Genomic DNA, 22,326 nt, shown 5'->3' with positions numbered 1-22,326 from the left:
AGAGAGAGAGTAGAGAGAGTAATTCAGTAACAAGGCAGATAGAGAGAGAGAGACAAAAAAGAACACACACACACACACACAAAGTGATATACTTCATGGCGAGTAGGAAAAAGGATTCCAACTGACTTGTGTGTCATTAACTATATGTTATGAACTTAAATATATGAGCCACATTGCTACTGAGCAGAAATTTATTCACACAGCTGCTTGCTAAGATCTGGAATGCAGCATTAAACATGATGGTGTAATCATATTGCAAAGGTTTCTTGAGAAGACAATTGGACAATCGGTTTAAGGTGACTCATTTGCTAATATATGTCGGAAGAAAACAGCAGTTGTTACACAGCAGTTGTAAGAGCCCGCTACTTTGTAAGTTCCTGCTGTAAGGTTCAATGATTCAATGATCTGATACAGTGTTGGTGACTCATTTCCTTTCTTTCCACACAGGAAAAGGTGGTGGATGGGTCCTCGGCTTGTTTTCTCCATTAATGGGCACCTTCATTCTCATTGGTGTGTTACCAGGCGGCAGTTCATAGTTCTCACCTTATAACATCTAACGGTTATTTGGAAGGAAGAGTCACCCATGTACAAAGTTTGCAAAGACATAATAGCCGCCTCAGCAGGGTTTTCGGAAGGTTTTCGGAGGAGAGCCCGGCAACTGGACACCACATTCGGTTCTTTCTCAATTCCCCTCCCAGGAACCAATGCTGGGACGATGCTGGGGTCCTTTCTGACTCTTACTGCACTGCAGCTTCTGAACTGAGAGTGATTACAAATTGATAATACCCTGTTCTGCATTGAGGCTTCCACTATTATTAAACAATACCCACATTGATATTTACTGCTGAAAATATTGAGGTGTTTTGGAAGCCTTTTTTTTCAATATTAACACTTTTGCCTATTGTTTAATGGAATATGGATGCATAATTATGTGCAGAACGAAGGAAGTTCGCTGCTTGAAATGTCGGTGATTGCATAAACCGTCATTACATTTAAAACATGTTCGGTTGCGCATTTAAATTATGGCAATGCTCAAACCAAGTGGCCAAAACTGGAAAGTGTGACTAGGTGAAGGCCCATTTAGCTGAAGGCCCTAATTCTGTGTCTTAAATTGCTATGGCTTTACCCGTGTGCACAGGTTGTTGTTCCCTATCGGCGTTCACCTGACGTCTCATAACTGGCTGGTCAGTTCGGAGTTGAAAACATTCCCGAATGGGAAAGATGTACAAATGTGAAGCAGATGGCTTTCCCGAGAGGCAGCATTCCAGTATGGGCTTTATTTATTGAACATGGACGTTATACATTTATTTCTGCCCTTCAATAATATCGTATAAATTGAGGATTGAAGTGTCGAGTTGATTTGCCGGAATTTAATCCAATGAATATTTTAAGCATTTCAATTGATTTCAAAATCGTCCATTTTGATTCATATTTGAAAGGTATTTCACCTGATTGCAGCTTGTTTTAAATGTCCATTTGATATTTACTTAAGACCGATATAAATCCGAAATAGAACATTAATAACACAGCAGATGCATGTAGTGAGTACCCTACTGCGCTTCCTCACGCATAGCTCATTAAGATTTACACTCTGATCAGACATTTTCAGCTAAGCTGGTACGACGTAGAGAGCCGTTACTGTTAGAATATCACGGGGCGTGTTCTTGGTTTATTTCAATTCACTGAGTATAAAACTGCAGTTCCTAAAGTGTGAGCCTCCAACATATTGCTCAAGGGGTATTTCCTAGTCGGCGTTCCGTCTGAATTATGTGTGATATAGAGGCAAGCACTAAAGCATCTATAACAGTTGGTTCAGCCTTGGAGTACTTTGTAATTTCCATAAATAGTGTATAATGATATAGGAATAAAGAACACAATTAATATTATAATGTTTTATTTTGCTGGTTACGTGTATTTTTTTTAAATATATTGTTACTGCAACTTATTTAACTCATGGGAAATTGCATTTATCGATGTTCTTGCTTAATTTGTTAATATATCCTTCCAAGATATGACCACATTGTATGAGATTAAAATTCGCATTTATTTGTTTATTTTGAAGGGTTATGTCATAAGTACGATGGCTCAAATGAATTCAGTATTCTCATTTTTTCCACGGTCCCATGTGGTGCTTAATGAGGTATCGACTCTTGTGCCTTTATTTCCTTCCACCTGCCTGATATTTTTGATCACTTTTATGTCGATGCCTTGGTTCAGCTCTTTTGCTGATTCCAGTGTGTATATTTGGTTACAATTATAAATCTCTAATTAGCAATAGCAAATGCTGGTATACTGACATGGATATCTCACTGCACTCTTGTCAGTTACACTGTAAAAGGCATATCGTTCTCGCAATCAGGATTTAGAAGACATATTCCTCAATGCATTTACAATATCAGGCGTTTAGTGTTAGTCATTTATTTATAAATAAGGGAGTTTCCCTTATTTATAAATAAATGACTAACACTAAACGCCTGATATTGTAAATGCATTGAGGAATATGTCTTCTAAATCAAATAACTGCTGGAGGCACGTATTATATATTGTTCCAGAAATTATTTTCACACACCCAGGACTGAATATGATACTTTGTCGAAAACTGGAATATTTTTCTTAAATTCGTGATGAACTGGTGTGTAAGTCAGGAGTGAAAGAGTTAATTTAATTGTGTTGAATTCTGAGCTAATAGGCACTTTGCACATGTGATTACGTTTAAATCCATCAAGTTCAAATGGACAAATATTTCCATTGCTTTTGGAGACCGTAAACTGGGCTAAAATGCTTTACAACTGATTAACTTAGCCCCATTGAAACTGAGACTTGGATGACAAAAGGTCGAAAGTGTTCACACTCCCAACAGCTTGCTTTTACCTTGACCTCTGCGCCTGATGTGCAGAAACAACGGACTCGACATGCACTTGTAACCTTGGGATTTAAATTTAGCGGAAAAGGAGCGGAGACCGTCGCTGTTAGAATGGAAATTATTAGAGCTTGGAATGCAAATTAACACAATCAGTGCAGAATGCGAGTCAGGGCGGCGTTCACCGGTAAATGAACGAATGCAGATCTTTAACTAACTGACTTTCCTCAGTAGAAATGCAGTCAAACCTACATGTCATAGAGTGAAATAAGAAGCATGTAAATGCTTCATTCAGTATTAGAGGGTTGGACACGATTTTTGAACAGAGCATAATAAAGCATTATTCATTGACAGCATCAACATTGCTTGAATTACCTTTTACCATAAGTGGAATTATTAACTGTAATATCCAAACAGTTAAGTAGCTAAATATTTTCTTGTATTTATGTATTTGCTCTGCGTTTTGCTTAGCTTTTATTTTCTTCAAAACAATAACCTTTTCATCTGAAGTTTTTGTTTATACATTATGCTTTTTGTAAGTACAGAGTCAGGAAATTATCAAGTTTTCTCCTCCTCCTCCAACATTCCCGCTAACTTGTATGTTGAGTTAAGGGGATCTCGGGAATTAAGATATTTTTTTTTCAATTACTTTGCATCGGGGCGAGGGTTTTTTTTTGCTGCTTTGTCGGTCGGAGGCACATAAATAAATTCTGGTTTACTGACAGGGAATAAATTCGAGAAATGTTATCAGATGCATTTTTCATTTACCGAAATAGATTTACATTGGCTGTTTACTTTAATTTTCAAAAAATATATAAATAAATAGTTAAATTCTAAAATCCTAATTGTGTTGCTAATTTATCGAACATTTCCTGCACAGCGCAGATAGGGGACAGAATAGAAATGTATATTATCCAGAATGATTTTCACCAACCAAACGCAGTTAAAGTTCAGTTCCCCAAAAGCGGGCCTATGTTGTTCAAATTTTTAATACGTGGGTATAGATGGGGAGAGATTCGAAAGTGTTTATTTAAGTTGTAGAACGTTAATTGAATGCATATTACGGACTCCTTTAATTTGCGTTCATTCGACATCAAACATGGAAATGAATTTATCCAATTCTATTAATAACTTTGGCATCTAAATAGTAACTTGCATCTGCTAAACACAAACTTTGATTACGCGACCAGATGCATATCACATTTCGATTGCATCCAGAAAACATCTCAAATAACAAGACAGTTGGTTTTAATTTCTCCCCTGCGGCTCTTGCACAGGCAAAGCAGATTCGATTGCAAATGTTTTTAAACCCAGCTTGCTAGAAGCAGAGCGTCTTTACTCTTAGAGAAGTATGGATCACATTCTGGGATGTAAGAACACTGGTTGACTGTACAAACCCAGTAAAAGTTGCAGTTACAACCATCTGAACCCGCGCACATATTTTCAAACAGATGTTTATCAGTGGCAGAGCTTTGTGACTGCCGTGTGCTACAATGAGCTGAAAGATTTTAAATATTGTTTTCATCTTTGGAATTATGGACAATAAATATTAATTTTCCAAATTTAAATTGTACATTGAGATCGATCTATGTTGGTAGTGATAGGATAATTATGGTTGTAATGAATAATAATTGCACGATGAAAGTTGTATCTTGTACATGAGGTACTTAATGCGGAGATTTTTCGACTGCCGATCAAGGTGCTTGCTATGGCCTGGTTGGTGTGCAGCTTCTTGAATATTGTTGCGACTTCCATTACCCAGGCAATCACAGACTATTCCAACAAACTCCTGTGTTATATATTCTTGGAGGGCGCAGACATTGTGCAGGGATTGTAGAAATCATGCAAGGGGTTGCAGAAATCCAAACGAGGGCGGGAATCAATGTGAGATATTCTATAACAAGTTAACAGGTAATGTAAAAACCCAAACCCATTTTTGAAATTTCTAACGCACAGCCTATGGTGTGAAACCAACAAATGGAAAGTGACCAAGAAACGTGCAGGCCACCATGTCATCGATCGCCGTGTGTGGGTGAGGTCAACGTACCATTGATAGTATGTTAGAGGGATTTTAGATGGTGAGAAGGTCATCTGTGTAATGGGGTATTCTCGGGATGTCCTGGATAACCCTTGACCAGTTAATAATATGAACTTGCTGCTGAGGCTGTACTGGATCATTTATTAGGAATGGAGAACAAATGAAATCACAACCCGTCGGATTATTCCTTCCGAAAAGCGACGGGAAATTTACCTGCAGATAATGATGGTAATTTGGGTGTTTGTGAAATATTTTAAAGTTCCTGCAAACTATACGTTCAAAAAAGGACAAAATATTCTCGCTGTTGCTTTTGACTTACCCCATGAAACTTTAATTCTCAACATTTCCTTTTCAGGCAGAACTGGGAACAGTCAGGCTGATCCATCAGGTAATAACTCTCAATTTTCATATAATCTGATATCTTCGTGTCCACACTACGTCAATTAAAACTAACTGTCGGAGACAATTGCGGTACCGATTTGATCCTTGATTAACTCGCTCTCCATGTGCCTGTCAGGGAAGAATGGAATTGTTCCTGCACGCAGATAATGAATATATTTAAACCCCGTTGATGGTCAATTGCTGCCTAATGCAGAGCGATCATGACTGGGGTCCCGGAGAGGAGAATGTTAATAACTGACACTGCTTCCGATTCAAAATGGCCTTCCAAATCGCGAATTACATCCAGCTGGAATAGAGGTTAAGTCACATTCCAGTTCCGGTGGTTGGGGAGTGTGTGGCTGGATTGGAGAAGGTGCTTCCACTTTGTCCTCTGGCTGGAACTCACACTCCGCCAATCACTCAGTTAGCTATTATAGTCACGTCCATCTCCTTAGCTCTGGGGGCTGGAATATAATCTAAACGTATCGACCAGCTATCCCTGAAGAAGCATGTCTCCCACATATTACCGACTAGTTTAAAGGCTTTAATATTGTTATAACCTTGTGTTTGACAAGTTTGATATTTACTCCTGGTTTCAGTGGGAGATTGGACACTGGCCAATATTCCATATTCTTATGCTCTGACCTGCAGAAAGTGGAAACCGGTTCGCTGGGTCTCGCGGATTTAATATGATGTAATTTAGCACATAATTATTGTATTTTATAGAGGCGGTGAAACTGAGACTGGCGAATGGTGGCAGTCGGTGCGCAGGAAGAGTGGAGATTCATTACAGGGGACAGTGGGGGACTGTGGAAGATGAAAGTTGGGACCAGCAGGACGCCGCTGTTGTGTGTCGGGAGCTGGGCTGCGGGACCGCGGTCTCTGCACCGGGCGGGGCTCACTTTGGGGAAGGCTCTGGACCCATTGTGACGTGGAATGTTCAGTGCAGCGGAAACGAGGCCACCCTGCGGGAGTGTGGATGAGCTAACTGGGTTCACCGTTCCTGGTCACACACTTATGATGCCAGCGCGATCTGCTCAGGTACAAATATATTTCTGCTCTCATCGCCCGTCGGAACTGTTTTTTTCCCCCTGGAATAAAAGCGTAAATGTTATGTTGGGACTACCCATTGCTGAAAAATGAGAGAATCATTGTGTGTAATAATTGCCTGTCTAAAATTGTATTAATTTAAAAAATAAACTCACACCGGACTGGCACGTTGCACCTCACTTTGTATCGCTGCTGGCTTCTTGCTGTGAGGTGACCCGGACCATCCGAGGAGATGGAAATATGTTTGGGAAATCCCATACGCAAAATACCCTCTCCCTCGCCCGGATGGTTCGGGATGCTGTTGGGGGATTCAGTGACAGCGATTGCGCAGCCCGGTTGTTCAGGTGACCGGCTGTTAGATTATTGTTTTTTTTTTCTCCCTCCCTGTATTGATTCCCTGGCTAATAACCCCGGGGAGCACATCAGAGCCCGCCGGAGTCTTTGATTCAAGCTCATTTGTGGAGTCTCCCAGGGAGCAGGGGAATTCCGCAGATGAATTTGTAACTTCCCGGGGAGTTCCCACTTAGTACAAGGCACCAATACTTCCGAAGAGCCCGCATGCTCATCTCTGCCGTACCTCTGAATTCAGAGAGTCCAGAATACGGAATATTTGGGCCAATATTTTTCAGGTTATGAAACGGGAATTGGGGAGGAAGGTTTCTGAGCACAGGGAGAGACTAAATCATGGGGCAGGACGGAGAATAGCTGCAAACGTGATCCCGATGTTAAATACACAGAGCATTCGTTTCAAAATTTAATCTATATTGAGATCGAAAGAAGTGCAGCATTTCAAGCCAAGATGTTAAGTGTAGTGCACAGCACAATTGCAGTGATTAATCTTAAAAGCGTTATATTCCTGGATGAAAAGCAGAGGATTCCCCATCCCTACCCCCAAGAAATCCTGGCACATGGACCTCACCTGGACATCATCAGAACAAATTCATTAGCAATTTAACACTTTGTTGGACTTTATTCCACAGGGCATCAATTGTAAAACTAAATAAGTCTTTTTAAACTAAACTCAATGGAGATTAAACGGAAACTACACTTTCTAAGTAACTGATCAATGTCGAACTATCTTCAACTGTTTCATTCATGCCCGTCTTTACGTTATATGTTCAAAAGAATAGTTGTTTGATCATGATTGCTCAGTGCTTAGCTCCATTCAGAATTCATCAAATTAGCAAGGAGCGTAGGACCACACAGAGCAAATCCTGGACAAAAACCCTGCCTCAGATGATAAAATACAAGTAATAAGTGCATGACACGCGTGTCTGCAAAGGCCTAACGACAAGCAAAGAATGATAGGTTCCACTTGACATTCAGTTGGTTTCCAATCAAACAGTTCCTCATAAGCTTAAACTTGCGGAACACATTTGACTGAACTCTCATCTGCAATACCCATGCGAATGACGTGTCTACTTGAGCAGGCCAGAGGCTGAATACTCTGTGAGGCTGGGTCTTCACCTGTCTCAACAGAATTTCTCATTTCATCGCTAATCGTGGAAACTCCAGTTGACCTATATAGGCGCTCTTAAGACACTGATGAAGGGCCAAGATATCCCGAGACGAAGTTTTGCCTTTGACTGGGATTTCACTGACCGCCATCAAACTCCTTTCTCTCCTTCAGTGGGATGATAAGGCTGCATTCTGCATTACGTGCAGGGGGAACGTCAGCACCTCTGCAAACATTCGCTTCTCCATTTCTCAAAGCCTCGGCTTTCTTCTCGCTGGTTCAAATTCCATGAACTCCCAATCCAACAGCAACGTGGTAGCCCCTTCATCACACACAAGGCAGCTGCTTTTAAGAAGCACAAAACAATCTTCTCAAGCAACAAAGGATGGACAGTAAATACAGGTCGTGTTAGCAAAGTTTACATCTGAGATCTGTTGGAAACATTACAGAGAATTACACACTCTCGACAATAAAGCTACTGACTCCGTAGACCAACTGGTCATTCTCGAGGTTAACGATCTAATCGAGCCTCCCCCGCTCCCCAAACGCTTTACCCTCCCACAAAACAACACCTCTTCATCTATCTCCATCAATGTAACCTGAGGTTCCATACTCCATCATCTGTTCATCTATCATAAATACATCCATGTCAATCACTTCATCTTCTGTGGCCACGAGTTGCACATTCGAACGACTATCTATTAAAAACATTGCTTCTGAATGCAATTGGGAATATTAGTAATTTTTTTGTAAGGTTGCAAGTTTGGCCATAGCCCACAGTTAGGGATCGTCTATCTTACCAGGATCATCAATCGTCATGAAGATCGTTGTCATGTCAGACATCGAGTTACTTTCCCTAATGAAAAGAAATGTACCCAGGCAATTCAGTTCCTTTCCGCAGACCTTCCTCGTAGAACTGTCAAAATCCATATAAATAATTGTCAAATTTTCTGGAGTCTGCTGGAATTTGAAGGCCCCGTTGGGGTGGTGCCGTGCGTGTAAATGGTGACGAGAAATTCAAGTGCCCATTGACTTTGGCGTGACTGAAAACTGCCGGCAGCGCAAGGGTGGGCTGACCGAAATATAATGAAACTATCAAGCTTTTCAATGCTGTACCTCCAGAAATGAAGGCAGAGACATTGAGATCAGATGGCGCATCTCCCTCATTTGGACTTTCATTTTCAAATGAGGTCATGTCCTCCGAATTAATTCCAACAAAATTAATGCATTGCCCTTATATATTGTAACATTCATTTGCAAATTAAGTGCCGTTTGTAAACTTATAGCATTTACTGTTTGTTCTGTCAATGTAATTACTGTTCTGCAAAATTTCCTCACAATTTTCCTGAGTTTCAAATGCGCTTCCAATTTGACTTCACACATTATTTTTGAACTGCTTCCTGTGGATAATCTGTTGCTATAAACCGTAAACAATATTTTCCTGGCATCAGTCCTGCTGGAACACAACTTTCTACCTCTGTGCTGGTCTGAATATCTATCCTCAACCCCTAATCAGTGATGTCTGTTTGCTGTTCAGCTTTGAATTAACTCTGCTAGCTTTCTGCTAACTCCACATGGTCTCTCACGGAATTAGCTTGGTTTTTTATTTAATTTCTTTTGCACGATAGTACAGAAAAACTACTGTAAAATGAAAACGAAATGGCGTAATTATGGTTTCTGGAAAACAAAAACAAAAACAGAAGATTCTAAAACCACTGATTTGGGTAAGGGTACATGTGGAGAGACAATATTCACGTTTGACGCCTGTAAGACTAAAACTGTGGAAGCGATATACAGAGACGACATTCGTTATTTGAAAAAGTACCCATGAAAAAAGATTGTAACCATTATGCAAGGCAGCGACCTTTTACTCTCTTATCCAAACACTTGTATGGATCCGCCAGTGCAATTGCTGTCCTGGATTAAATGAACCATAATTATTGAGGGTGATATTTGCTTTTTATCCCTTCTCCCCTAAATTATAGGCCGTAATTCAGGCTACGTGATAGAAGGTTACCTGCCCTTTATTGTCGAGGCAAGTGAAGACTGGTCGAGTGCAATCAGGTTGCTTTATCATCGCCTCTCACTGACCAGATTAATCTTGTTATTAGGGCCGAGTGAGGATTGGAGAGAATATAGTTGGAGTATCAATGGCTCCCCATTCATTTGCACATTGATGATTGCCTTAAGAGGCTCCCTGTGTATGTGTTTGATCAGAAATGTTTCAGTGATCTATTAAATTTTAAGCTTCTGGAATCGAAAGACGATGTAAGGGAACATGAGCACAGGTACATAAACTGTCCTTTCAAGTTTAAATTTGAAAGACGGAGGATATTCTGGGGAGCCCGAACTGCACTCCTTACATGATCACCGTGTTCAATCTAAGGTTTGGTTCCAAGAACTGTACATGGTTATCCAGCGATCGATTCCTTTAGATTCTAGATGTCAATATTTTTTAGAATACTAAAATAGCACGAACCATTTTTTTCCCTTGTATGTGACCGTTACATTTTACTGACTTGTTCAAAAGGACTTTCTACATTCGTTTGTGCTTCCAGTGTTTGGAACTTTTCTCGAGGAAGATATTCTCGGATCGATCAATTTATGCCTGAGGTTGTTTCGTCTCTTTGTTCGTCAATTTGCTCCATCGACGAAGTGACAAACGCCAGCAGGACACACTGTAGACTCTAATCTTTCGAGGAGATGTAAGGATTCCTGGATTAATCCATAAGATGTTCTGGCCTGTCAGTGTATCTGAAATACGTTTAGTTTCAGTCGCCAGGTGTCAGGGAAGAGTTACACCCTGAAAGTGTTAGGAAGAGAAAGCTGCATCCGCTTCCATATAAGCAGATGTTGTGAAGAGTGGGTCATATAATTTCAAGAGAAGGGGTTGAAAAGTGAGCGTCCAGAAGTAGTAAAATTAGATAAATTGGGACGTTGAGAATAGATATGTATTTGAAACTATTAAATACAACTCGATACAACATACAGAATAGAAGAGAAAGGCATTTATTTATTAAGGTGATCGGGTGATTTCTCGCAAGGATTGAATGGGGGGATGGGTGGGTGGGGGGTTAGGGGGGCGAGGCGGGGGCAATTGGATGCCAATTGATATAGTTTATATTTGGAAATTAGTGCTAATTAGTATCAGCTGTGAAAAGTCGTATTCCGGGTGACCTTCATTAATGAGATCTATCGCCTGCTCATCGAAGGTGTGCACGTGTATTGGGGTGAATGATGAAATGGTGGGAGGGAGCTGGTCACATTTTCTTTGTGTCATTCAGTGTAGGCAGAATCTCAATGTTTTTCATGGGCCGCGTCTCAGTCCATGGTTTCTGGACGGCATTCGGGCTAAGAATGATATGGGAAGGAAGGAAGTTCGCTGCTGGTAGAGCAGAAAGTGTTTGACGACAAACTGGACATCTCTCTCAATAGATGCCTAGCCAAGTTACTCTGCAGATACAGTGCATGTTTGTAATACAGACCAGAGGTAGCAATAAATCGAAGTGTGTTAAAGGATGCATATGGCCACATTACAAGCAATAACTTCTGGAGAAACATCGCCTTTATCGTAATCGCTATTGTGCCAGAATGAAACCATTATCAGAAGGCATCATGAAGGTTTTGCTTAAACAGATATCCACATAATAGAAAATGATTGGTGCTATCATGAATTGTTTTCACTCAGATCACAGGTTTCCCAGGCTAGTATCCGGGGATTCCCAATGCTCAGGCAGACTGGAGGTACAGTTCGGTACAATTGGGGAACGGTGTGTGACCTTCACTGGGATTGGAATGACGCCAGTGTGGTCTGTCATCAGCTTCAGTGTGGAGTCGCCGTGTCCGTGGTAAAAGGGGCTTATTTTAGAGAGGGCACTGGACTTCTACGGAGCGCTATCTTTGAATGTAAAGGCAATGAGACAAGCCTGACAGACTGTCCTTACGCTCCAGTAAATCAGAACGATTGCACCCACATGAAGGATGTCAGTGTGTTCTGTTCTGGTGAGTAGAACGAATCGGAATGACAAAAAGTTTTTTGATGAACTTTTCAGAAACTGTGAAACTGCCATTGCTGTATACTTCTAATATGTTGCTTCCTAAGCACGTCTTTAATGTTCTCTATCGCTTTTTATGATTCTGGAATAACACAATTATTGTTAAGTCAGTAACTTCTACCTTATCTGAAATTAGCACCTTATTATTGCTATTTTAATGCATGGACCATACATACATTTCATTCACATTTGCCAGAACACCCATTATCGAAGGAACTCTCAAGTCGTGTTCGGTCTGCCAAATCTGAGGAAGAATTCATTAATTATAAAAGTAGGTGAACTAATAATAAACGGTGGTTGCAGTATTTTAGAGAAGGTTTTCAATGAATTGAAACAAATGAGGTAAATGATTAGAAGAAAATTTACTTTCTGGTTTTTCGTTCAAAATAATGGGATCATCTCCGTAGCTACATTGCAAGTGTACATTCTACATGCCTACGACGGCAGTTCAAGAGGAAGGATTTCAATCGCTTCCGCAGGGGAATGTCGGAACCAGCAATGAATGCAAACCATGCCAAATATGTTCCAATCACCCGCAGAAACAAATTAATTCCTTGAGTGGCCTTTTTTTTCTGGATTACTGGACCTGTGACTCTTTCTCAAATGTTTGAAATCCATTTAAAATTCTAAACATAGGTTAATCATTCCTAGCCCTACCAGATTAAATAGCGTCAAGTCATCTTTATTCAAACTGGAAGGATAATACAATTCTTAAGCCCATTATATAATATCTAAACTGCTTCCACTCCAAGACTAATATCTATGTACTGAGTGACGTGTCCAAATCTAACAGCTGTTCTACAGGTTCGGTCTGACCAATACTCGGTATGACTGAAACGTCACGTCCTGTCTTTGTTATTTCAAAGCTGTTGAGACAAAGTCCAGCATTCCATTAGATTTTCTGGATGAACTCTCAACTTTGAGCAAATATACACGTTCTCTTAAGAGCCAAACGCAATTTGGTGTGCTTCAAATGGTAAGGTGTGTGAACATGCAGTGCAACACGATCTTATCAATTTTAATCACTTTTTTTGTTGTTGTTTTGCCATGTCTATATTTAAATGTTGATTTACCAATTGTTTTCGCCCTTATTTCTATTAAAAACAGGGAAACATGGACCTCGATTGGTTGTTGGTGAGGACCGGTGCTCCGGCCGGGTGGAAGTGCTACACGGGGAGCAATGGGGGTCGCTGTGTGCTGTTCACTTTGGTTTAGAAGACGCTAGTGTGGTGTGTGAGCACCTTCATTGCGGGGCAGTAAAGGAAATCCCGAGAGTTTCTCCCGTTGGACAGGGAACCGGACCGGTGTGGAAGGAAAATTACAAGTGCTGCGGGAACGAATCCCAATTGACGGAGTGTCCGCTTACTACATCCAGGGAAAAATTTAACTGCTCACAAGGAAAATACGTGAGTGTCATCTGTTCAGGTGAGTCCTCTCAGTCCATGTAATCATGGATAAAAATCATCTTGAGCAGCACAGAAATCGGCCTTTTGGCTCGTCGTGTCCATGCAGGTTCTCTGTAAAATTATCTTAACAAGTCACACAGCTGGAAATTTACAATAATCCTGTATTATCTTCCATTCAAATATCTGACCAATTCTATTTTTAAATCTACGATTCATGTTCTTCCACCACATCTTCAGGCTGTGCATTTAAGATCATCGCCGCACATTCTTATACGGTGCTTTTCATATTTCAGCCACCATATTCTCCGACAATGAATTACAGATGCTCATCAGTATCATTTTCAGTGATTGCATTTCAGATCCTCATCCTTCACTTTCTCAGGCAGTGTATTGCAGACCCTCATACTCCACCTTCTCCAACAGTAAATTGCAGATCCTCATCCACCACAACCTTAGACAGTGCATTGTAGATCGCCATCCAGCACATTTTCAGACAGTGCATTCTAGATCCCAATAACTCACATTCAAAGACAATGCAATGCAGATCCACATACGCCACATTTTCAGACAGTGCATTGCAGGTTGACATCCTACACAATCTCAGGCAGCGTATTTCAGATCTTCATCCACCACATTTTCAGAAGATGCATTCCGTATCCTCATCCACCACATTCCCCGCAAGTTCATTGCAGATCGTCATCCAGCACATTGTCATACATGTGCATTCCAGAAACTCATCTCCCACATTCTGAGACAGTGCATTGCAGATCCACATCCACCACAATCTCAGGTAGTGCATTTCAGATCCCCATCACGCACAATCTCAGAAAGTGCTTTTCAAATCCTCAGTCAACACTTTGTCACGTAGCGAGCAGCAGATCCTCACAAACCACATTCTCAGACAGTGCATTGCAGATCCTCACCCACCAAAATCTCAGGTAGTGTACGGCAGATCGTCAACCAGCACATTTTCGTACATTGCTTCCCATTTCCTCATCACCAACATTCTCAGTCAATGCATTATAGATCCTCATCCATCGCAATCTCAAACAGACCATTGCAGATCTTAATCCAGCACATTCTCAGATAGTGCATTGCAGATCCTCATTCACTACAATTTCAGGAAGTGCATTGAAGATCCTCAAACACATCTTTCTCAGGCAGTGCATTGCAGAACCTAATTACTCACAGCATGCAAATAAGCATTCTGTATTTACTGCGTTCGTCCTTAAACCCTTTCTTGAACAAGGGTGTAATATTGGAAACTTCAGTTATCGACATTTAAAAAGGATTGGAGGATTAAGGCCATTATCTGGCGATTTCGGCTCTGACATAGTTCATGCTCGTCGAGTACATCGCATTCATTCCATGTGTCCTGTCAAATTCAAAATCAGTTACTCAAGTTTATTCGTCCTCTTTATAAATATCTAGCCATTCCGTTATTTCAGCTGCGTACTGTTTGACCATCATTGAGCAGCACTTTCTTCCTTGGCAAAAACATACTTAAAATGCTCACTCACCACCTGAGCCTTAACATAAGCGTTCATATGCCGATTTCTATCCATGTGTCGCTTTTGTGACTATATAACACTGTAAGATCCCAATTATGTTGGTCGGAGTCTCTTATACGATCTGGTTATTGTCCAGTAATCGCGGATCTCACTTCTATTATCCACATTCAATATTGTAGGCTTGTTTTTCTTTTTCTTTTTTCAGTTTCACCTTACTCCCTCTCTCTTAATCACCGAGGGTTTAGGAGTTTTTGTGTTGTCCTTCACTTGTCTAAGCCAATTATCCATTATCGCGCCTTAAATATTTTCGGAGGTGGCTACCTGCGCCTCCTCATCATGAAAATTATTTAGCACAATGTATGTTCACACACCTGAACGGTAATTATAATTGAGGCCCCATTACAATCCCTGTTATTCTTATCCTGAATAACACCATATTATTTCCTCCGTTAGAGCCGTCTTTCTTTTCTAGTTTACTGAGCAGTTTGGTTTGACTCTCAAACATTATCTGCCCGTTCCAAAATCCCTACCAAATCCGTTCCGAACGCCCCAACAAATAAACCAGATGGACATCGCCTCCGGATTTTTTCATGTGAAATACGTGAACACATCCATTGGTCCTTTCTTCTCAGAACTCAGTCTATGAGTCCATGAGAACAGAGCACAAAGCCCCATGAACTTGTTTAGCGCTATCATGCATCGTTTCTCCCGCGACATTTTCATCAGTTCTATACTTTGTACGTCGTGCAGGGATATTTTAATATTACGAGGATACTAATCCATTGGTTGCCAATTGCTAGATTGTTTGCAGCATCCTTAAACTTCATCTGCAGGACTACATTCATCTTTCTACTTCTGTCATTGCTCCAGTAACGGAGCACGTATGGTGGCTGCTCACCCTCCCGCCTCAGAGAGCTCGGCAGGCTCCCAGTGATATGCTTCTGCTTGGCACCAGGGTCAGAACATTTAACAGTTATTGTCCCGGTTACAACGAATTGTTGAGCTTTAACCGCTGCTCTCAAACGGTTTCTTCTTGTAGATGAAAGTTGGTCACTAAGATTGACGAATGGAGGAAGACGCTGTGATGGTCGGGTGGAAATTTACCACAACGGTGTCTGGGGCAGAGTAGAGGACAGCCTCTGGGACATCAATGATGCTAACGTGGTCTGCAGGCAACTAGGATGTGGTGTCGCAATTGCCGCTTATAACTTTTCAAAGTATGGAGAGAGTGAAGGTCCCGTGTGGGTGAATGATGTCCAGTGTGGAGGAAACGAATTGCATCTCCGCAACTGCAGCTCATTTGCAATGAATTCGTCTCTCGATGAGAGTATTGGCATCGGGGTTCTGTGATCAGGTGAATAAATAGTGCTCTCTTACAAGAAAACAAAGAAAATTATCAAATAAGCCGGAAAGTGTGAATATACGTCACTTGTTCCTCGAGTGCTTTTAAGCTAACTGCTTATCACTGGAGGGTTAACGCGGAGAGAGTGGGCATGGACAGAACAGAACAACAAGCAGGACATTCATTTTTGCTGCGCATTTATTAACGACGAAATTCTCAATTTTCTGTAGGACAGGTCATTCTGACAGTGCGGTTGGGAGAGTGTGTTGCAGTTGTTCCCGCGGGTGCTGGTGGAGTTTGTGATGGTGAGGCACGGTGGTGTCCGGATGGGTGTTACAGCTTGGTGCGATTTTGCCTCTTAATTTTACAACGTTTTCATAGAATTGCAGTTCATGAACTGGTCAGGGCGACAGGCCGCTCATCGAATTTCAGGATTATTCCATCCTTGAAATACCGAGGCACGTTCAAGCCTTTCAGCAGCAGATGCTGAGCTTCTATGAAATGTCTGTCTAAAATGACAACTTGGCTATTATTTCCACTGATGCGGCCAGGCCTCCTGAGGAATTACAGCATTATTTTCTCCGTATTATCAACATAAAATAGCGAGATATTCAGAAATCGAGTGAAATAAAGGTTTGAGATGCGTGCAGGGAAGAAAAAAGTAAAGCTTTGTACAATTGATGTTCATAAGTATTTGCGCTGGAACTATGAATACGAATAAGTTGAATTGACGTTGAAACAGCGCACTCAGCATTGAGCAGACAATAAGTGAACTGAAAGATAAAATATCATAGGCGTCATCTGTAGGAATATCTGTATTGTTTGTTCACTCAACATTATTTATTTCAAGTAATTCGAGATACATGAATTCAAACATACAATCAGTTACTTGCCACAGGCAGGTTACACGTTTTTTTAATTACATTTGCTGGATAATATCCAATAGTTTCAATTGAGCTTTGAGATAAATCCGTAATCGGAGATGCATGATATATATTGTATTTTTTGGATCAGAACACAAACAGCAAATGCTGTCAAACGGTGGAAGCCCATGTGCAGGCCGAGTGGAGGTTTATTACAACGGGACCTGGGGCTCTGCTTGTGATGATTCCAGGGATATGACAGACGCTGATGTAGTTTGCAAACAGCTGCATTGCGGAAAGGCATTGGACGTGACACTCCCAGTCTCTTGTGGATCAGGTTCAGGTCCAGTTTGGCTGGAAGACTTCAACTGTTCAGGGGAGGAATCGTATATCTGGCAATGTCCCTCTGCATATTGGGGTTCCCACGACTGTACTCATAAAGAAGATGTTAAGATCATGTGCTCAGGTAAGGGTGAACTAAATAAACTCATTTCCTTTATAATAGAAGTTTCACATAGATGGTATTTTACTGAATGGTGCAGAAACTGCACATGAACTGTCCATTCCGCTCAACGCATCTGGCTGCTGCTTATTCTGCACATAAGTCTTACATGATTTCATCTGGCCCGAGCTGTGTTCCCCTCTGCTATGTTTCCCTTGATTGTTTATCAAACGTCACATTCAAGGCATCACCTCAATCCATCCCACCAAAAGTACTTGTTCCAAGATTCACATTCTCCTTCTATCTGGGTAATAGAAAGTTAAAAAAAAATCTCCTGAATTCTAATTAATTTGGCTCTTGTTTTTACTTGTACCAAAAAACACGAATTTATTATAATCAGTACCTAAATAATTTCGTCATTGACACACTTATCCTGTCGCCTCTGAACGTCTGTTTGCGGTTAGTGGAGTCTGTCTTGGTATTAACTACACGCCTTAGTACATCTTGAACTTTTGCTACAATTCCAAATACAAACTGTGTGAGACGCATATCTGAAGCAGAAGTGTCACCAGACATCAATCCATGTGCACCCCACGCCCCAACTTCTGCTATACTATGTGACATGCTGTTTTGTTGCTTGTGGGCTCTTCTCTATCTACCGTGTCGTTAATTTCATGATCCCTCATCTCAACCTTATTTTTTTTTTCAAAATCATTGCGCCTTACATAGACATTATTATATCTGCATAATCTTTCTGAAACTTCTTCAATTATTGCAATGAAATTTGTGTTGATTATTCTTGACTGTATAATTGAATTGTGCATGTACCTCTGTTACATTTCTGAAATAATTATATCTATTCAGTGAACACATCTGGCAGAACTTGGGTTAAGGGGCACTGTTGACATGATTCCATTTATCACTGGAACCATCGGAGATTTCTTATTTCGTTGATAGAACACAAAGAGTTGCGGCTGGTGAATGGAAAGCATCGCTGCGAGGGGAGGGTGGAAGTGTTCTACAATGGGACCTGGGGAACAGTGTGCTCGGAAACACTGGAACGCCATGATGCTGAAGTGATCTGTAAACATTTACAGTGCGGCCCCCTGCATTCTATTGACTATACCACTCGGTCATTCGGGGAAGGAGCCGGCCGTAATTCGCTCGATGATATAGAATGTAATTCCTATGAGTCGACAATTTGGCAGTGTCGGACGGACCGGTGGGGACATCATAATTGTTGCCACAGTGAAGATGCAGGAGTTTTCTGTTCATTTAACCAAACACGCCTTCAAATATGCGGGTGTAATTTACTTCATTGATGTCCAAATAAATCAGCACGTTTCCTTCCTCAACAGGAGGAAAGATAACGACGGGCCAGCCCGACAGTGAAAAGGATTGTGGTCGAGAATCAGGTGAATGCTTTGCTTTATTAACCAAATTATCTGAGTTTTATACCTGTATTCTTCTGCAGAAAAAAATAGTGATTGATTCTGTTTGACAGATTCGGGTGTAGGTTTGCTCCTTATTGGAGGTAACACCAACTGCTCCGGGCGAGTGGAGATAATGTACAATAATACCTGGGGCACGGTGTGTGATGACTCCTGGGACATGGCCGATGCCAATGTAGTCTGCAGGCAGCTGGATTGTGGCTCTGCTCTATTGGCCTCTGGAGGGGCCGCTTTTGGCCAGGGTGAAGGTGACATCTGGTTTGATGAGGTGAGGTGAAACGGAAGCGAATCACTTATCTCTGATTGTCCTTCCTCAGCATCTACTCACCCTGACTGTGATCACAAGGAGGACGCCAGTTTGATTTGTTCCGGTAAGTGTAGTGCAGAATGGTGGGGATTGGGTCCGGGATAGTGGCGGCTGGTCATTGTTCGCTGAATATGACTCATGAACTCGTAATTGATGATTAACAGATGACTTTCTATATTCAATTTCAATCGTTTTTTTTTTGTATAATATCCCATAGGTCACGAATTGTCGTCGACTGCTATGCCGCCCACACCCACAGGTTAGTGTTATTAATAAATAGTATTACTGTCAAGACTAATGTCCCGAATGGTCTGCTATTATTCAAATTGTCTTTTTTTTTAATTTCTGAAGTTAATCTTAGTGTTTCAGATTGATGGAGCATTTAAAAATACAAGGTATTCTGTGCCCCAGTTGAATATTTCTTTAACATTTCCTTAAGAACATGAAGATGAAATTACTTCCCTCCCTCTTCTGATCGGTATAACACTCGGGATTATGTTGATCAGTGAGCTCATCGCACTAATTGTGCTAATGCAGAGAAAATCATCAACATGAATGACATTTGAGCTTCACTGGCAGCCCTGCATTTGTTGCCCAACCATAATTGCCTTTGCGAAAGCTTTGAGCATGAGCTGCCTTCTTGAATCGTTGCAGTCCATGTTTCGTAGGTGCAGCCACAGTGCTTTTAGGGAGGGAGATTAAGGATCTGGCCCAGCGACCGTGCACGAACAGCGACATATATTCAACTAAGTATGGTGAGAGGCTTGGAGGGTGACATCCAGGACGTAGTTTTCTAATGTGTCTGCTTAACTTGTCCTTCTTGTTGGTTGTTTATGTGGTCTTGAAGGCCCTGTCTAAGTAGCCTTTCTGTATTCTTCATTTGCACCTTGTAAATAGTACCCGCTGCTGCCACTGTATGTTGGTGGTGGAGGGAGCGATTGTTTTTGGATATGGTGTCAATAAAGGGGAAGGCTGTATTCTGCATGGTGGCAATCTTCTTGAGTTTTGTTGCAGCTGCACTAAAACAGGCCATGGAAAGTATTCATTAACAATCCTGATCGTCCCTTGTGGATGGTAGAAAGGGTTTGCAATTAAGGAGATAAGTTTCCTCAAAAGGATCCCTTGCCTCTGACCTGCTTTAATCACCACGTCATTTATATCAGAAGCCCAGTTCAGTATCTGGTCAATGGGAACCCCCAGGATGTTGTTAGAGGGGGATTCACTGATGGTGATGTCACTGAGTGTCAAAGGCTGACAGTTAGATGAGAACTTGTTGGAGCGGGTAATTCCATAGCACTTGTGTGGAGCGAATTTTACACGCCACTTTGAACTTCAGACCTCGGCATGGTCCATGTCTAACTGAATGTAGACATAGCGTGCTGCATTAGCTGATGATTCGGGACTGGTGATGAACATTGTGCCGTCATCAACGAACATCCCTACTCCAGACCTTCTGATGAAATGATGGTCATTGATGACGAAGGTGATTTTTGGCCTAGCACGCTATGCTGAGAAGCTTGTGTAATAATGTCCCAGGACTGAAAGATGATTGTCCTCCAATAAACACAACTCCCTTATTTAGAGCTCAATCTGTCTCCAAGCAGTGAAGAATCCTGCAGCCTATTTGTTCCAGTTTTATCAGGCGCCTTCATGCTACATACCATGGCGAGGACTCACTTTGTTGCCCTTTTCCAAAGAATGTTACTTGTCATGCTGGAAACTAAGGTTCACCGATTTTCACGAGTATCCTCGTTCAAAGCATTCGGTGAAACAGTGAGATGTGACATTTAAATGGGAAAGTCATATGGCTGTCCAGATTCGCTGTCCTAATTGGTCCACCGCTGCTTCGTCTCCAGGGGAATCTGATTGTTGTAGCCATAGATTAGAAGGTTATTTGAAACATTTTAGACTTTTTGCCCAGTAATAATGTATGCTTCAAAAGCCCTCTATCCAATCAGTGTCCGCCCATCCCTTCTGTTTCCGTGCCAGGATGCCCAGTCTCGAGCTCCCTAGCCAGAATAAATCCACACTTTTGAGACTTGACGCTTTGATGGGTTTCTCGGCACGATTCTATGAATACTGTGTACCCTGACATAACTAAGTACTCCGATCTGATCAACTATCATACTTCTGTTCAATGCACACAGCAAATTAGCTTTAAAGTTGATTGATGCATAAAGGAAATGTGAGCTCCTCACTCGTCTTTCCAACCTGATGCTGCCAGCATAATTCAGTTATTCGTTCCCAGCTTCTCTTCAGCTGAAACCCCCGAGTGCCTCACGACCGAGTGATCAGCTGGAATTGATTTCTCCCGAAACGCCTCGGGAGGCGTTTCGTATTTTCCAAGCTTAATTAAATTGCATCTTAGTCTGGTGGACTTGAAACCGTGTTCATGCAGTTGCACATAAACACACACACACAGACACAGATACAATCACACACACAAACCGTCTATCTCTCTCTGTATCTCACTCTCTCACACATGCAAGCACACATATGGATAGGTGCTCTGTCGAAAAAATACCTACTTAACAAAAAATCCTTCATAGTCAGCTCACTGATTTTCTCCATTTACCTTCACCATGTGCTTTGTGTTATTATTTGCAAACATGTTATTATTAAAGAAGATTAAAACGCAACAAAATGTTAATCCCTCCTCCTTGTCTCCATCAGGTAATTTCACTGACGGTTGTAGTTCACCAATTGATTTGCACCAAAAAATTTATGAAGAAATTGAAGATATTCCGCCTGTCAAGGATCCCGCTCTGACCCGTGGCTGAGGTTTGTAACTTCCATAGCAATACCAATCCGCACTTGGGAACTCGATTTCCAGTTACCCCTTTATAAGTCAGTGCAATGAATGGGCACCAGTGACATTCTGCTCACTTTCCTCACGTGAAAGTGACCTATCTCCGTACGCGTCTGTTACTTGAGAATAGTAATGAGCTTCTCAAATTTACCAAAATGCTGTGTTGATCAAAGGGTGCTTTTCCATTTGGTTGAAAATAGCGAGCAGGTCGGTGTTTCCGACTTCCCAAGGGAAGCTCACTGCCTCCAGTAGATATTTGAGTGACTAAATTGAAGCAAATCATTGGGAACAACAGAACATAGATAAAATAAATAACGATAAGATAGGGAAGAATAACAATGGTGGGAAGCAGGGT

The 22,326-nt window shown here is 41.4% G+C and overlaps 1 protein-coding gene across 1 annotated transcript; it reads left to right on the top strand.

The window, feature by feature from the left end:
- Window positions 1–9,455: 9,455 nt before the first annotated feature.
- LOC144692024 (scavenger receptor cysteine-rich type 1 protein M130-like) lies at window positions 9,456–16,107 on the top strand. The gene is made up of 5 exons (XM_078560581.1): window positions 9,456–9,509; window positions 10,003–10,073; window positions 11,474–11,787; window positions 12,948–13,265; window positions 15,797–16,107. The coding sequence occupies exons 1-5, from the start codon at window positions 9,456–9,458 to the stop codon at window positions 16,105–16,107; spliced, it is 1,068 nt and encodes a 355-aa protein (XP_078416707.1).
- Window positions 16,108–22,326: the final 6,219 nt, after the last annotated feature.

Source organism: Cetorhinus maximus, chromosome 16 (assembly GCF_964194155.1).
Source record: "Cetorhinus maximus chromosome 16, sCetMax3.hap1.1, whole genome shotgun sequence".
Taxonomy (NCBI): Eukaryota; Metazoa; Chordata; class Chondrichthyes; order Lamniformes; family Cetorhinidae; genus Cetorhinus; species Cetorhinus maximus.
This window is presented reverse-complemented; position numbering and strand designations above follow the sequence as displayed.

Bases quoted from the DNA above. Each gene is read 5' to 3' on its own strand.
- LOC144692024 (XM_078560581.1), top strand. From the start codon at position 9,456: ATGGTTTCTGGAAAACAAAAACAAAAACAGAAGATTCTAAAACCACTG. The intron at 9,510-10,002 runs GTAAGGGTACAT...GTGTTTGATCAG, and splicing joins TTCTAAAACCACTGATTTGG to AAATGTTTCAGTGATCTATT. The intron at 13,266-15,796 runs GTGAGTCCTCTC...TTCTTCTTGTAG, and splicing joins CGTGAGTGTCATCTGTTCAG to ATGAAAGTTGGTCACTAAGA.